The following is a 14,116-nucleotide window of genomic DNA, read 5'->3' as shown; positions in this document are numbered from 1 at the left end:
TTGTGGAAGCAAACGAAAAGGAAAGAAAAGGAAAGGGATAAGAATAATACCTAATGAAACAAAACAAAAATAACAAAGAAGGATACGGTGATTATGATGGCGACGATGAGGAAAAAAAATAATGACAACCACTAACCGTAGTACTTGGGGACGTTGTGAAGACTGACACAATGTGGATGAGTTCAGGCTAAAGACTAGATTTACGAATCGTATCCTATCGTATCGGCATGCCTCGGTAGCAGCATCCCTAACAGCCAGGCGAAATTGAGTCTTTCGGAAATAATAACTGCTGGAATCTTCAAACCCGAGGAAGGATGGAGGGGCTTGGCAACAAAGCTGAATTTTTCTCCCTTCCTTAGTATTCCTTGGAATTCTCCACCTCCCCAGGCTTATCGGGAAGCGATCAGCTCGTGTTTTAATTTGCGTGCGTGCAAGCGTGGAAATTCCCTGCATTTCATTCGGCGCGGATCGGGTGGAGTTGGAGTGGGGAGAACGATGATCATGACTTGAAGAGACTGACTACGTTTTGGAGGGGATCGGATCAAGTCCGCGAAAGAAAGATGAGGGATTCTCGTTCTTCTTCAGTCAGACACACACTCTCTCTCTTTCTCTCTCTGTCTGTCATACCATTTCCCTTGTTGTGTTGCAAGTTGAACTTCTTCAGCACCGGCCTCGAGTAAATGTAATACACAACCATTCAGGGTGAAGCTAGGGCCGAACGGGAGCGGTCCGAACAGTCTCAAGCCAATCTTTCTTCAAGATTCCACTCCCCACTGGAAATACTAGCAAGATTAAGCGGAGACCATTTGCTGGTCCCTGGTTCGGCAGCCCGACTCTCTGCCTCGTCCTCAGGATTACGGTGTGGCGCTTTGGACTCGTCGGGGCCCTGTGTAACGAGTCATCCAGCAAATAGCACTGCGTCCGATTTGCAATCAGGCTTTTCAATCCCCTCCCCCCATCTAAGACTCCCCATGGCTTTAAAATCTATCTCAACTCTGTAAAAAGGACAAGAATGACCTCAAGCCTTGAAGAAACCCCAAAATAAGCCAGCAAACGATCCACTCTTCCCAGAACCCACGGACCTCTCTCCAAGCCAAACGAAAAGATGCGGAGACTCGCGGAGAAATTATCTGCTGCCAAGACCACCGGCCAGAAATCCCCAATCCAACAATCTCCGAACCAGGCTTCCGAAAGATGTCGGAGATACTATACAGATAATGAGTCTCGGCGGCGGTTAGGCCGGAGACAGTATAGTCGTGGCATCCTGTGTGCCAAGCCGAATCCTGCCGGAGACCAGCCATAAGCATGACAGTTGAAGCTTCACTCTGTAAGCGAGGGATACCTCAAAGAGGAAGCGATACATCCACATCGTCCTATCCCTTCCACCCAGTGTCGTTTGTTTTCATAGCAACTGACAGCGCGTTAAGTCCAGAGCCACAAGGGTACCCTGTGAGTGATTTCTCCGCCTGAATATGTATAGAGTGGGTTTTTACAGGTGCCATCCTCCATCTTCCCAATCTATCTCCGGCGATGATCCGGATTTCTCCTCTCAATCCTCCTTGGCAGGATCGCAGGACCCAACCACAGTCTGCCCTGGGGTGGAGCAGGCAATGCTAATCCCTCAAAGCTGAAGCGTCGAAGGGGCTGTCCAAGCGGTACTGCTAAGCATGTCCATCCCGTCTGGGCCGTGGAGTGATCGGCATGTGTAGCCGAAGGCCAATAACGGGAGCCCAACTTCGTCAAAATCATCAGCGACAGTCCCTACTCCATTGGGAAGGCTATTGCGAAGCCCGAGGACTTCTTCCGAACAAGCACCAGAGCCTATCGATCAATGCTCTCGCAATGAGACGCTCCACAACAGCGTGAAGCTTAAGTAGGGCCATGCCCATCTGCAAAATTCTCCGGATGTTGTGGTTCCTGCATCACTGAGTTCGCAGCCGCCAAGTTGGCACCGCATCAAGATGCGTCTTTCCTCTCTTCTATTCTTTCCTCTCCTGAGCGGGCTGGCCACAGCAGCATCATGTCCATACGCCAATATGGCGCGCTCGGATGAGCAGCCCTCCACCCTGGCAGCCCGCGGCACGACTGTTGCCGGGAAGAAGGGGGCGATGCTGATGAATCGCATTGCACCGGGCATCTCGGAGCTTTATGTCGCCAATGCGGATGGCTCTAACCCCCGGCGACTGCTGGGCAATGAGAGCACCTTTGACTACCATGCGCAGTGGTCTCCAGACGGCGAGTGGATCGTCTTCACCAGCGAGCGTGCTGGAGATGGTCAGTCGGATCTGTACCGTGTCCGTCCCGATGGCACCGACTTGCAGCCCATTGCCACCAGCCCTGCCGTGGAGGATGCCGGAGCCATCTCTCCCAATGGCAGTCTGGTGGCCTTTGCTGGCACCCTCGGCAACTACAAGAGTAACATCTGGATCCAGAATCTGGAGACTGGCGCATTGTGGAATGTCACCAACTCCACCGAGGTCGCAGGTGATTACACCCTCCCCGATGGCCACTTCCGGCCTGCGTGGTCGCCTGATGGCGAGTGGCTGGTCTTCACCTCGGATCGCAACACTCCATGGCGCGGGCATAACAACATCAGTGGCTGGGAGCACACACAGGAACTGTCCATCTACGCCATCCGTCCGGACGGAACCGGCTTCCGTCGAGTGTCCAATCGCACAGGTTACTGTCAAGGCTCGCCCAAATTCTCGCCCGATGGCAACCGCATCGTCTTCTATGAACTTCCCATGGAGCTGACCTACTATGCGCGTGTGGCCGAATCCGCCTTCTACGATGTCAACACTGCCATCGTGTCCGTTGACTTTGCCACGGGAAGTGACCGGCAGGAGCATGCGTCGGGAGAGTCCGGCGGCATCAAACTGTTTCCTCAGTATGTGGACAACCAGACCATCGGTTACCTGGTTAAGAGCCTGCTCACCAATGCCACCTACCCGGGCTCGATCAACTACACGGCCGCGCAGCCCGAAGGTAGCGTGAGTGCCGCCTACCGCAACGCCTCGCTGGTGGGCTATCATCGCTCGCCCGCTTGGTCCCCCGATGGCCGCCATATGGTCTACGAGCACGTTGAGTGGGACCCTGTCCGGTCCGTAAACAAGCCGCTGTACAGCTGGAGCAAGGACTGGGAGTACCGCTTCACCGACGTGTTCCCGCAAATGTCCGCACAGGGCAAGGTGGTCTACACCTCACAGCAGACGGTGAACTCCTCGCTGGTGACCATGAACGCCGACGGCACCGGTTCGAATGACATCTTCGATGGCTCTCGCTTCCCCGCCCGCGTCAACAGCTCCAACACCAACGGCACCTTCCAGGGCTCGTGGCGCGGCGATGGCGAAGTCCTGGCCGTCGGCCTGGGTGACTGGTTCGAGTATCGCTATGCCAGCCCAGGCTGGGTGTACCTGGTGGCCGCCAACGGCTCGTGGGCGCGATCCATGACCAACGGCAGCACCAACGCCGGCTTCCCCACCATCTCGCCCGATGGCCGCTGGCTGGTCTGGCGTGAGTTTGCCTACACCGCCAGTGAGGATCCCCTCCCGCTGGGTCTGCGCCGCATGGATTTGACGACGGGCGAAGTGGTGGCCCTCAGCTCTTCCTGGGACAACACTCCCATGTTCGCCCCCGATGGCTCCAACCGTATTGTTTTCACTCGTCGCACCAGCTGGCCCATCTCTGGACCGTTGGATGACAACTACGATGTCATGACCATGGCCGTGGACGGTAGTGATGTGAAGCAACTGACAACGTTGGCGTGCAACGATGCCCACGCCGTCTGGACCCACGAGGGCAAGATTGCCTGGGCGACGGGCATGTTTGGCTTCCAGGACGAAGCGACCATCTACGACAACAATCAGCAACCGTACCCTTTCATCATGCAGATGGAGGCGGATGGGTCGAATTGGACAGTGTTGACGCAGAGTCGATGGGAGGACACTATGCCCTTGTATATCCCAAATGATCTCCTGGCGTCGGCCTGAAGAAAGATGTCGACCGGGAGATGCTCTTTTCAACATGTACATAGGTATACAGCGCACTTGTATCTTATCTTGTAGTAGATTCATTGGACCTGCTTGTTTTAGAAGAATAGATACAAAAATCCATTGTTCTCTTATCCTTCAGCTTCCGGCATCGTGCTCATTCCCTTAGATAGGCATCAAACCAACCAGCTGCCTGGGCGAAACTCTTCTCCTTGGCCACTCTCTGCTGCTTGATGTCCATGTTGCAGCGAACAGCGTATCCATGCTCGACGTGCGAATATACTGTTATCTCGTAAGGATGGCCCAGCTCGGACAAGATGTCTTCGGTCTCGCGACGTTTCTCGGTCGGGAAGAGGTAATCCGACGCTATGTTAAGTCAGTCCCTAACCTTTGGGCTCAAAGTTGATCTTGGAACTCACACGCGGCGGAAATGCTCAGTGGCCCCTGAACGCCTTTCAATTCATCCACCTCTACATGGGTGGGATGGGCCATATAGCCTACGTCCAAGAGCCCGGGCTTAAGGTAACGAGCGACATACTTGCCCCCATAGCAGTACCCAACCCCTCCAATGCGCTGGCAGCCGAGTTCCTGACGCATGTAGCGAAGGGTTCTGTCGATAATGGGGTCTGTCACTGGCGGGAGGTGGTTCTTCAGCCAGGCCATGACGTCGAAGTTCCCCTCGCGCTCGACGGGCACCGGATCGCCATGGAAAAGATCCGGCAGGACCACGAAGTAGCCATTAGCGGCAAATTGGTCGGCAATCAGCTGGGAATTGACCAACTTGGGGCCGAAGATGTCGGAGAGAAACAGGATGGCATTGTGAGTTGATTTGTCGGGAGGGTAAGACACATAGGTGAGGACTTGTGCAGGAGACATGTACATTAGGATGAGACCTTGAGGAAGTCAAGTTGGAGCAGGGAAGCGCCTTACTGTCATCTATTTTCTTCAATTCTCCCTTGGGGGTACCGCTGTGCAGATGGCCAGCAATGCAGCATTGGGCTGGAGGAAGAGAAGTCATGCTACTAGGCTTGCTGTTCCAGTCAATGTTGCCTATGCACACAGAATTATTCGGCTGGCAGGGATATGGAAATATGAATGCTTATTTCTCTCCCGTTCCATCCTTCGGGAGAGGGCTGCCATTTCCGGCGGTTGCCCTCCCTGCGTGTACGCAGTAGGGCTTTGCATCGCCATGAGCTCATCCTTTTTTTGGGGAAGGGGGAGTGGAAACGCCAACCGCGAGACACGGTGGCATCCCGGTTCCATCCCTGTCCGGCCATGCAACCATGGAACCTTGACGATCATTACTGGCATACCTCGGAAGGGAAGCTGGTTTTGCGGCCACGGAAACGCCTCCCCCCTTACATTCCTTCTAGGGCTGAAGGGGAGAGAGGAGGAATTGGCAGGGAAGCGGTCTGAAGCTGCTCAGGCTCCGACTGCACGCCCCTTTCCTCCCTTTGTATCTCTCTCTCTCTCTCTCCCTAGTTTGCCGGTGAAGTACATACTGAGGTCAGGCCCTCCTTGTGGGCTTTTGTGCTTCATTTGCTCTGTCCAAGCACCGACACTGCAGCGGCCATGCCACACCTGTTCGCTAACTCGGCCTTTGGCAGGATCGCCTACCTCGTATCCGGAGGCCGTCTATTCAAGCCACGCGAACTCAGCCCCGACTTCATTTTGCCTACGCCATACCGGCAGGCAGTCAACGACAGGCCAGTCCAGCCATCACAAGAGAAAAAGAATACCTCGGATGCGGATGGAAGTACGTTGTTTAGTCATGCGCTACCCCCCGACGAGGCGTGCAAGGAAGTTGATGGGATCCAAGGGGAAGCCTTCCCAACACCGCCCGAATCATCGGGGCAGTCATCATCGTCGTGGATTGATCCCGAGGTGACGCCAGAGGGGACCATTGTGGTGGACTGGTACTCACCCGATGACCCAGACAATCCGCACAACTGGTCGTTCGCGGCCAAGTTGTTGGTGTATGTCGAAGTAAATCTGTTCACCTTTCTGGTCTTCATGGCCGCTGCCAACTTCGCTGCCGCCGAGGGAGAATTCGAAACTGTCTTCGGGGTAACGCAAACCGTCAGTGCCCTGGGGCTGGCACTCTATGTGCTGGGCTACGGCATGGGGCCCATGATCTGGAGCCCCATGTCTGAAGTGCCCTCCGTGGGTCGCAACCCACCGTATGTGATCTCCGTCACCATCTTTCTCATTCTCGCAATCCCCACAGCCCTAGTCAACAACGTGCCAGGGTTTCTAGTCCTGCGTTACTTGCAAGGCTTTTTCGGTTCCCCCGGACTGGCCACGGGAGGTGCATCTCTGGCAGATGTGACCTCCATCCCGAACCTCCCCTATGGTCTATATATTTGGGGAGCATGCTCCATTGCTGGCCCCGCCATAGCGCCGACAATATCGGGATTCAGTATTCCCGTAAAGGGCTGGCACTGGTCCATGTGGGAGATCCTATGGGCAGCCGCGTTGTGCTTCGTGGCCCTGGTATGTACTCACTACTACCCTCGTGGTGATTGATGGCCATAGTTGGCATTAACGGACATGTCTTGTGCTGACCATCGTCGCCTTTCCCTTTTCTTGCCAAAACCAGCTCTTCCTCCCGGAAACATCTGCACCTGCCATCTTACACTTGCGAGCCAAGCGGTTGCGCCAGCTTACGGGCAACACGGCCATCCGGTCGCGGTCGGAAATTGAGTCGCAGAACGCCAGCCCCATGCAGGTTGCCTACGATGCACTAGTTATTCCATGGAAAGTTAACGCACTAGACCCGTCCGTGCTCTTCACGACAGTCTACATTGGGCTAGTGTACGCCATCTTCTACTCCTACTTCGAGGTGCTGCCGCTGGTATACCTGGACATCTACCACATGAGCCTGGGCGAGCTGGGGCTAATCTTCCTCGGCTGCGTGATTGGCACGCTGATAACACTCCCCTTTTACTATGCCTTTGTGCATATCTCGCTGAACAAGGCCTTCCGGCGTGGTCAATTTCCCCATCCCGAGCACCGGCTCATCCCCGCCATTGTTGGCAGTCTGTTTATCCCCGTGGGACTCTTTCTGTTCGCCTGGACCTCGCGGGCTAGTATTCATTGGATTGTACCCACCATCGGCTTGGTGATTGAGGTATCCGGCATGACGTTGGTGCTGCAGTGCATTTTCAGCTACCTGTCCGTAGCGTATCCCAAGTACAGCGCTAGTCTGTTTGCCATCAACGATCTGGCGCGCGCCAGTCTGGCCTTTGCGGCCATCCTGTGGTCTGGCCCGTTGTATGCTCGACTGGGAGTGGCGCGGGGCACGACCCTGCTGGCTGGTTTGACAGTGGGCTGTATTGCAGGAGTGCTGGTGCTCTACTGGTTTGGACCGGCATTACGAAGTCGCAGTCGGTTTGCAACTTAGCCAAATTGCCGAACAGTAATAGCTTTTGCGGGGAATTATTCCAGTTGCACAACACGTTGCGTTCCCCAGCGCATTATGATAATAATAGAATTTCTTTGAAGATTTATGTAGGATTAGTGCTTGCTTCGTCTTTCAGAACCAATAGAAACACTATGTGTGGAAACACATGGAGTAAAGATATAATGACCTCTTTATCCATGCTGTTGGTCATTGCATCATGTGTTTTAGTGCTAGGACGTGAGTTAGGTTCATCGTCTTATGGAGATCCATCTTGAACGACTGATATGCTGTTGTTCTCTTCAGACGTCGTCGCATTGGTAGCAGAGCCTTTAGGCCGTCGGTGAGTTGTATTCTCCTCTTAGTCAAGAATGTTTTGCACAGATCTAGTCGCCTCTATGATGAAATAACGTTCTCAAGGTTCAAGAGTACTGTTTAGTTCTGCACGCTTGGACTTTTTAGGAAATCTTGGTGGAATTCAGAATACAACAATCAAGAAGCCTATCTGACAAGAAAGGATGGTTACGCTTCACACAACATCAGCGTCCACTTAACAAGGACATGTACCAGAGCCTCTCACAGACTTTTGAAGCATCTAACGATGCTTTCGAAAGATTCAATGCAGAATGACATTGCTGTCTCTATCAGTCGACAAGTCAACCGGATTATATATTTTGAAGTGTCAGTATATATAAATACTTTTGGGTCTTACAGCATGAAGGCAAATCTACTCCTCATAGAAGAAATAAACATCTATAAACTGAATCATAGAATTCATTCTTTTCTTCCTACTACAGAAATCAAGATAATCTTAATATTCGCAGTTCTTCCCACTAGTATTATGTTAGATATGTTTTAACACTGCACAGACACCTAGGAAATCGAACCCAAGATATCTATCAAGTCAGCCCGGTAAGTACCAATAAAATTAAAATAACCTACGTTCTGTGTGGTTATAAAATATAAAGAGTACTTCCTGTCAATCGCTGGGTACCTTCTATCCACAAACAGGCTTTAAGCAGAAGGCAGACTATGTCTATGGCAGACTACTATTACTCTTCGTCTTTGACAGGTTTCTTTCTCAACCTATTCAGCAGCTCACACCATCAAGTCCAGTTAAACATATACTGCGCGTCTCGGGTGTGAACCAGGGAACCATTCCGGTAGGCTTACTCCCTTGCATCCCCCTTGCGTAGACTTCCCACCAATAGGGTGATATGGGTTTATTACCCTGCTAGAGACAAAAAAAATTATAATAAATCAAATGAGCCAAGAGGGCGAAATCATCATAGATGGAATGATAATTTGGAACGGCTGAAGAAAGGAATAAGAAAATGATTTTATTATGACGGATGTAAAATATAAAGATCGATGTCCAATTGCCTTAATGATGCTTTCTAACGAAGTTGAAAAAAAGATAATTCTACCGCGACAACAGATCCAGCGCGTGGACGCGCGGCTGGTACCCGTACAGTGGATTGCAAGCCCATTTCCAGCACCACACAGGGGCATAGGTGAAGGCGATCCGGCGTGCCAGTGGCCCAAGCCCGTACGGGAGGCGTCCTGTATGCACCTGTGCGAAGATGCTGGAGTAGTACACGAGGTTGCGAGCCCGCGGCTCTCGGCTTTTTCGGAATTCTTGCAGCAAGTCCTGCAGCACCTGCGGATTGCCCGACTGGCCGGCAAAGTAGGTGTGCAGCAGGTTTGCCAATTCTCCCACGTCCTCAATTGCCTGGCAAGCGCCCTGCAGCGGAAAAAAACTGATTAGCCGTGTTTCTCTCTTACCCCTCCCCCTGGCGGAAGGAATTGTCTCGCAGAAATTGGGGTTTTACCTGGCCAATGAAGGATGTCATGGAGTGCGCCGCTGAGCAAAACAATGTCGGGTTAGTCTCCGATCCATTCATATCATTTTGACTTTCTCTTTCGAGGATCAGATTGGCTCCTTACAGTCTCCCACCAGGGCCACGCGGCCATGCGCCATCTTCGGAAAGGCGGTTTCCTCAAACACATCACTCGCCGTCACGCGTTCCGCCACATCGACCACTGCAGATGGGAGTGAGTCAGTTAGTCACTCAGTCACTCGGTTCTCTCGGAGAATGTGAAAGGGGAAAGAGTGGGTGGGAAGAAGGGAGGGGGCAGCAGAGAAACAAGTGAGACATGCCATCGCGTACGGTGTGATTCTTGCCAAACGGATGGAAGCGGTGTCCGTAGCTTTCGTTGATCATTTCCTTAGTGGCACCTTTCCAAGTGGACCGTGTGGTGGTCTTGGCTTCGGAGGGCTAACCCATCAATTACAATCATTAGTCTCGAGTTCACTGATGACAGCTGAGACAGGAGAAGTTAGAAGAGGAGGAGGGGAGGTAAGGGAGTGACGGACCTTGACCCCGACAAACCATTGGCGATTTTCGGTACACGGCCAAGAGGTGAGAATGCAGTCATCGTAGAAAACCCAGGTTGCCACGCCGAGATCGTTAGGTCCGAGATGCTCCAGCGGATAGGATATGCCCGTCATGTGGGTGCGCCCAGTGAACCGGATGGTGTTGACGCCTGCCAGCCCTTGCTTGTCGGCAAGGAGCCGCCGGACGATCGACCGAATGCCATCGGCGCCCACGAGCACCTCACCGCTGAACTCGCGGCCATCGGCCAGACGAACTTTGACTGTCGGAGAGTTGGGCTCATCCTCAATGCCAACAACCTCAGCTCCCAGGATGACGTGCTCCGGATCCACCCGGTGGTACAAGGCACGGTGCATGCTGTGCCGGGGCATCGAGTACATTGAATAGCCATATGTTGGCTCGAGCCATTCAAAGTCAAGTAGACTCCATCGGGTAGTGTTGCGATAGACCTGAATCTTTCGCAGCGGCTGGCCTTCCTTCCGAATAATGTCCATGAAGCCGAGTTGGTCGAGCAACCGGAGAGCATTCGGAGCCAGCGAGATGCCTGCACCCACGGGGGTTACCTCGGCAGTACGCTCGAACACCTTGTAGCTGAGCCCAATTTTCTTACAGATGTTGGCCAGCGTCAACCCGGCAATGCCGCCGCCGACGATTAGGACCTGGACATCGGCCTTAGGAGCCATTGTGCGATGATGCCCTGATGAGAGAGAGATAGAAAGCCAAAGGGAATAGGAAAGATAACGGAGGATATACGGCGAAGCAAAGAAAAGGGATAGAGAAAGTGGTGGTAAGAGAGCCCAGATGATAAGCCAAGGGAAGAAGATTAACAACCGCTTGATTGGACTGTTGGTGAAGATGGAGTCTGGGTTTTGTTCATCGCAATCTGCTGGTACTTCTTAAGTATCACACACAATGCCCTTACAAGTTTAGCAGGTTTGTATTGTTTCCATTTCTTGTAGATTTTGCAATGCGGCGGCAAAACAGGTGCAGATGGCCGCAGTGCCCAGAGAGGACCCTCTTTCGAGTGTCTTGCGAGTTCCTTATCTTTGTTGTTTGCATGCAGACCTAGTTCTGCCACTCTTTGCAGGATATGGTAAACAATGGTGATCCGCACTGTAACACCCAGAAGGGGTAAATCCATGTCCTTCAACTCCGGTGCCTTGCATCTGTCGACTCGAAAAGGACAACCGAAGATACGACTAAACAGACTCCAAACTAGCGGTGGCCGGTGAGGCCTAACCAAAGTTCGCTTGACATTCTTTCATCAAAATAAGCTCTAAACCCTCTGGTATACCCAACATGAGTGTAGTAAGGGTCTGACTATCGTCATCCCTTACTAGAGCAATAGTGTCAATGAGAAGTGCTCTGTTCTACATTCTGTTTCTGTTCTGGTCTAGCAGCAACAGCACCAGCACCAGCGTCGCAAGCAAGTGCAGGGGCTTTACAAGACATTTTAACGTAGGGATGAATACTTCGACAGGTACCAGATAGAATCAATTACTGAACTAGGTAAAGCAACTACGTACTAAAAATGAAGCACATATCACTATAGCATCCAATCTGCCGCTTTCCCCTTCCACTCCTACACAACGCCAACTCGTTCACATGGACGCAGATTTCCGAGGCGTGAGGCGAATGCGCGCATCGCCTTGAAGCCAAGGACTGCCGACTTTGCTAAAGTCCATACGAGAAACATCGATTTTGGCCGGCCCTTGGCTTCCCCATTGGAAATCGTAGTTCTTGACCAGACGCGACACCAGTTCACGCGCGATTATGCCGGCCATATTCTCTCCAGGGCACCGATGGGAGCCCGCGCCAAATTGCAGGAATGCCGCGTCGGTGGCGTTGTTAAGGTTCTGCAGGCGCGCCGTTGGGTTCAGCCAGCGCTCCGGCAGCCACTGCTGCGGCTGCTCATAGATCTCGGGGTCATGGTGGGTGAGATAGGGCGAGGTACACACTACCCAGTTCTCGGGAACCATATAGCCATCCTCCAGCTGCACAGGGCGATGGGTCGTACGCCACATGTGCACACCCGAGTAGTGACGACCACTCTCTTTGACGCATGCCAGTAGTACAGGAGACTGGTGAACGTCCTCATTACTTTGAAAAGATTGCCGGATGGCCTCCACGTACTCTGGGTTTCGGATCAGCTGCAAATACTGTCAGCTTGGTGATACTAATGGGCTGGAAGAGAGTTATAATAGCAGGCATTGAGCAAACAAACCTCCAGAGCAGTCCAGGCTATGCTGGCCACAGTGCTCGTGTGGGCGGCAAACATGAGCACCGTATGGTGCGACGGATAGTATTCTTGCAGATGGGCCGTTCGTGGATCTTCCAGTGTATAGGTGATATAGTCCAGCGAGCCCTTCCATCTTTCAGGGTTCTGGCGGCGGATCTCCATCTGTTGGGCGAAGATCTCAGCGAAACGATCTCTGGCCTTGCCCAGTCGTCGTGCTGGCGGGTGAGGAAACCAGTCCGGCAGTAAAAGATTCAGTGGGTGGCCAATCTCGTCCTCCATCCGGTGCACAAGATCGTAGAGTTCGTCTACGTGTTCATCGTAGAAATCTTGTCCCATGAGAGTCCGCACAATCACCCGATGCACATACTTGGACGCCTCCTCGAAAACTTTGATGTCCGATTGCTGACTCCATTTCAGCAGCGCCTTATCCGCCTCTTCGCCTGCAAGCTCAGTGTAACGATCCAGTGTCACCTTGCGATTGATACCGCGATTTAAAGAGCCCACCAAATTGCGGAAATGGTCAAAATACCCAGGAATGGCAATTTTCTTTAAGAAGATGCCCTGTGGAAGGTCAGAAGGGTGTTCATCTCTTTACAGTAGGAAGAAGAAGGGGAGGGAAATAATGCCTACAATACCGCCACCAAACGACCAGATGTCTTCCTTGACATCCACGTACATTCGATTGAGCTGAGTACCTCTCAAATAGACAATGTTCGCAAAAAGTATCTTGATATGGAATATGGGGCCACACTTGCGGGTCGCATCTTGCACGAAGGCGACGGGGCGATTCAGAAAGGCCAATGCGTCGCCGACTAAAGGATATCCCAGTCTGGGTGATGGAAAGGCCTTCGAGCCTCCAGCTCGGCGCAACTGGAAGACCACCAGCAAGAATAAGAGGGCTCCTGCCACGACCATGGGCTGCGCGAGCAATCGCTCGTCGTCGGCCAAGCGGGCCTGTATAGCATCAATCATGCTCTCCATCACTGGTAATCAGCAGTTTGACAGATTCTGAAATGAGAACGAGGTCAGAGGCAAGAGGTAGACAATCTATGTCCAGAATTGCTCATCTGGTTCCTACCCAAGACATAAAAGCCCTGTGGGCCTCCGCTTAGTCTGAGGTGAGCCGGTTGCGCCGCAGGAAATGCCCGCGGAGTCAGGGCACTCCCCAAGACAGGAAGTTCGAGACCGAGGATCTACAAAGTTTGGCTGCAAGCAGCAAATCCTCCTGGTTTCTGTATTTCGGAGGGGGTATATTAAAATTTCTGATGCGGGGAAGACCATACAGGTCGCCCATCCATATCGTTCGACGATGGCAGTGGCTGCAGGAATTCCCACCGCAATTTGGGCTGAGGGGCACCCAGTACCATGCATGATGGTAGCGATGGGTTTCTTCCAACCTGGCTTATGTCCTTAGAGGGAAAAGGTAAAGAGAGCCCCTACATATGCACATTCCCCCGAAGCAGGTGCAGAAGAAAGTCCCGTTGACTTGAAGTAGGTGCCGCTGGAGATCGACGACCTACCTCCTCGCAGGTCGGAATGCTCACTCGGCCCGACAGAGATGGCAGATCAGCTTCTTGGCTGGATTTGATGCGGCACAAAGCCAACTACGAGGAAGTCGCCAAGATCTAGATCGGCTCTCATTGATGCTTCCACACCTGCGCCAGCTCGAACAGAAGCGCGTACCCTGTTAGATTCATAGTTCCGATGAGGCCCTGCGCCTTCCAGCCCTTGCACCCGCACCGCCCTCTCAGGTCCGCCTGAAATCACCTGACTACTCTAGTACTGTTGTCAAGAGCATCGTACGCGGACCCAATGAGCTCATTTCAATTCCTATTTACACTGGAACTTCGGATTCAGGTTTGGTCGGTTATTGAAGTCCTCTGGGGAGAACATTGATAGTCATTCTTTTAGTCATGTATATAGCTTCACGTTTCTGGAGTGGGCAAGCGGTAGAAAGCTGGAGTGGGCGGTGAGATGTTCCATGGCTAACAAACTTTATCAGAAGTTGCATGTGGGGATCTTTTGCAGCCGTACGAGTCTTTAGTGGCCTTCCATGCAGGGCTTCCCCGGGCTATTCTCATGGTTGATACCA

The 14,116-nt window shown here is 52.6% G+C and overlaps 5 protein-coding genes across 5 annotated transcripts; 2 read left to right on the top strand and 3 right to left on the bottom strand.

Annotated features, from left to right (window-relative positions):
• Positions 1 to 2,036: 2,036 nt before the first annotated feature.
• Positions 2,037 to 3,989, top strand: BO88DRAFT_334303 (tat pathway signal sequence domain-containing protein; the record flags this gene model as incomplete). Its single annotated transcript, XM_025702797.1, has 1 exon — positions 2,037 to 3,989. The coding sequence occupies one exon, from the start codon at positions 2,037 to 2,039 to the stop codon at positions 3,987 to 3,989; it is 1,953 nt and encodes a 650-aa protein (XP_025565661.1).
• Positions 3,990 to 4,062: 73 nt separating this feature from the next.
• BO88DRAFT_403154 (dienelactone hydrolase family protein) lies at positions 4,063 to 5,026 on the bottom strand. Its single transcript, XM_025706293.1, has 3 exons — positions 4,920 to 5,026; positions 4,409 to 4,849; positions 4,063 to 4,355 (listed from the first exon to the last, which is right to left on the bottom strand). The coding sequence occupies exons 1-3, from the start codon at positions 5,005 to 5,007 to the stop codon at positions 4,147 to 4,149; spliced, it is 738 nt and encodes a 245-aa protein (XP_025565660.1). The 5' UTR covers positions 5,008 to 5,026; the 3' UTR covers positions 4,063 to 4,146.
• Positions 5,027 to 5,502: 476 nt separating this feature from the next.
• BO88DRAFT_384355 (MFS transporter) lies at positions 5,503 to 7,459 on the top strand. The gene is made up of 3 exons (XM_025704698.1): positions 5,503 to 5,745; positions 5,809 to 6,482; positions 6,589 to 7,459. Exons 1-3 carry the CDS (start codon positions 5,562 to 5,564, stop codon positions 7,390 to 7,392), a joined length of 1,662 nt encoding a protein of 553 aa, XP_025565659.1. The 5' UTR covers positions 5,503 to 5,561; the 3' UTR covers positions 7,393 to 7,459.
• Positions 7,460 to 8,812: 1,353 nt separating this feature from the next.
• On the bottom strand, positions 8,813 to 10,468 carry BO88DRAFT_478786 (FAD-dependent oxidoreductase; the record flags this gene model as incomplete). Its single annotated transcript, XM_025712023.1, has 3 exons — positions 8,813 to 9,133; positions 9,561 to 9,668; positions 9,767 to 10,468. The coding sequence occupies 3 exons, from the start codon at positions 10,466 to 10,468 to the stop codon at positions 8,813 to 8,815; spliced, it is 1,131 nt and encodes a 376-aa protein (XP_025565658.1).
• Positions 10,469 to 11,386: 918 nt separating this feature from the next.
• Positions 11,387 to 13,005, bottom strand: BO88DRAFT_478780 (cytochrome P450; the record flags this gene model as incomplete). The annotated part of the gene is made up of 3 exons (XM_025712022.1): positions 11,387 to 11,935; positions 12,010 to 12,585; positions 12,655 to 13,005. The coding sequence occupies 3 exons, from the start codon at positions 13,003 to 13,005 to the stop codon at positions 11,387 to 11,389; spliced, it is 1,476 nt and encodes a 491-aa protein (XP_025565657.1).
• Positions 13,006 to 14,116: the final 1,111 nt, after the last annotated feature.

This window comes from Aspergillus vadensis (assembly GCF_003184925.1).
Source record: "Aspergillus vadensis CBS 113365 unplaced genomic scaffold BO88scaffold_5, whole genome shotgun sequence".
NCBI classification, from domain to species: domain Eukaryota; kingdom Fungi; phylum Ascomycota; class Eurotiomycetes; order Eurotiales; family Aspergillaceae; genus Aspergillus; species Aspergillus vadensis.
This window is presented reverse-complemented; position numbering and strand designations above follow the sequence as displayed.

Excerpts from the sequence above, each read along its gene's own strand:
- BO88DRAFT_403154 (XM_025706293.1), bottom strand. The coding sequence starts at position 5,007 with ATGACTTCTCTTCCTCCAGCCCAATGCTGCATTGCTGGCCATCTGCAC. Across the intron at positions 4,850-4,919 it reads ATTGAAGAAAATAGATGACA|TCCTCACCTATGTGTCTTAC; the intron begins GTAAGGCGCTTC and ends CTCCTGCACAAG. Across the intron at positions 4,356-4,408 it reads ACTGAGCATTTCCGCCGCGT|CGTCGGATTACCTCTTCCCG; the intron begins GTGAGTTCCAAG and ends GACTTAACATAG.
- BO88DRAFT_384355 (XM_025704698.1), top strand. The coding sequence starts at position 5,562 with ATGCCACACCTGTTCGCTAACTCGGCCTTTGGCAGGATCGCCTACCTC. Across the intron at positions 5,746-5,808 it reads TACCTCGGATGCGGATGGAA|GGGAAGCCTTCCCAACACCG; the intron begins GTACGTTGTTTA and ends ATGGGATCCAAG. Across the intron at positions 6,483-6,588 it reads CGTTGTGCTTCGTGGCCCTG|CTCTTCCTCCCGGAAACATC; the intron begins GTATGTACTCAC and ends TGCCAAAACCAG.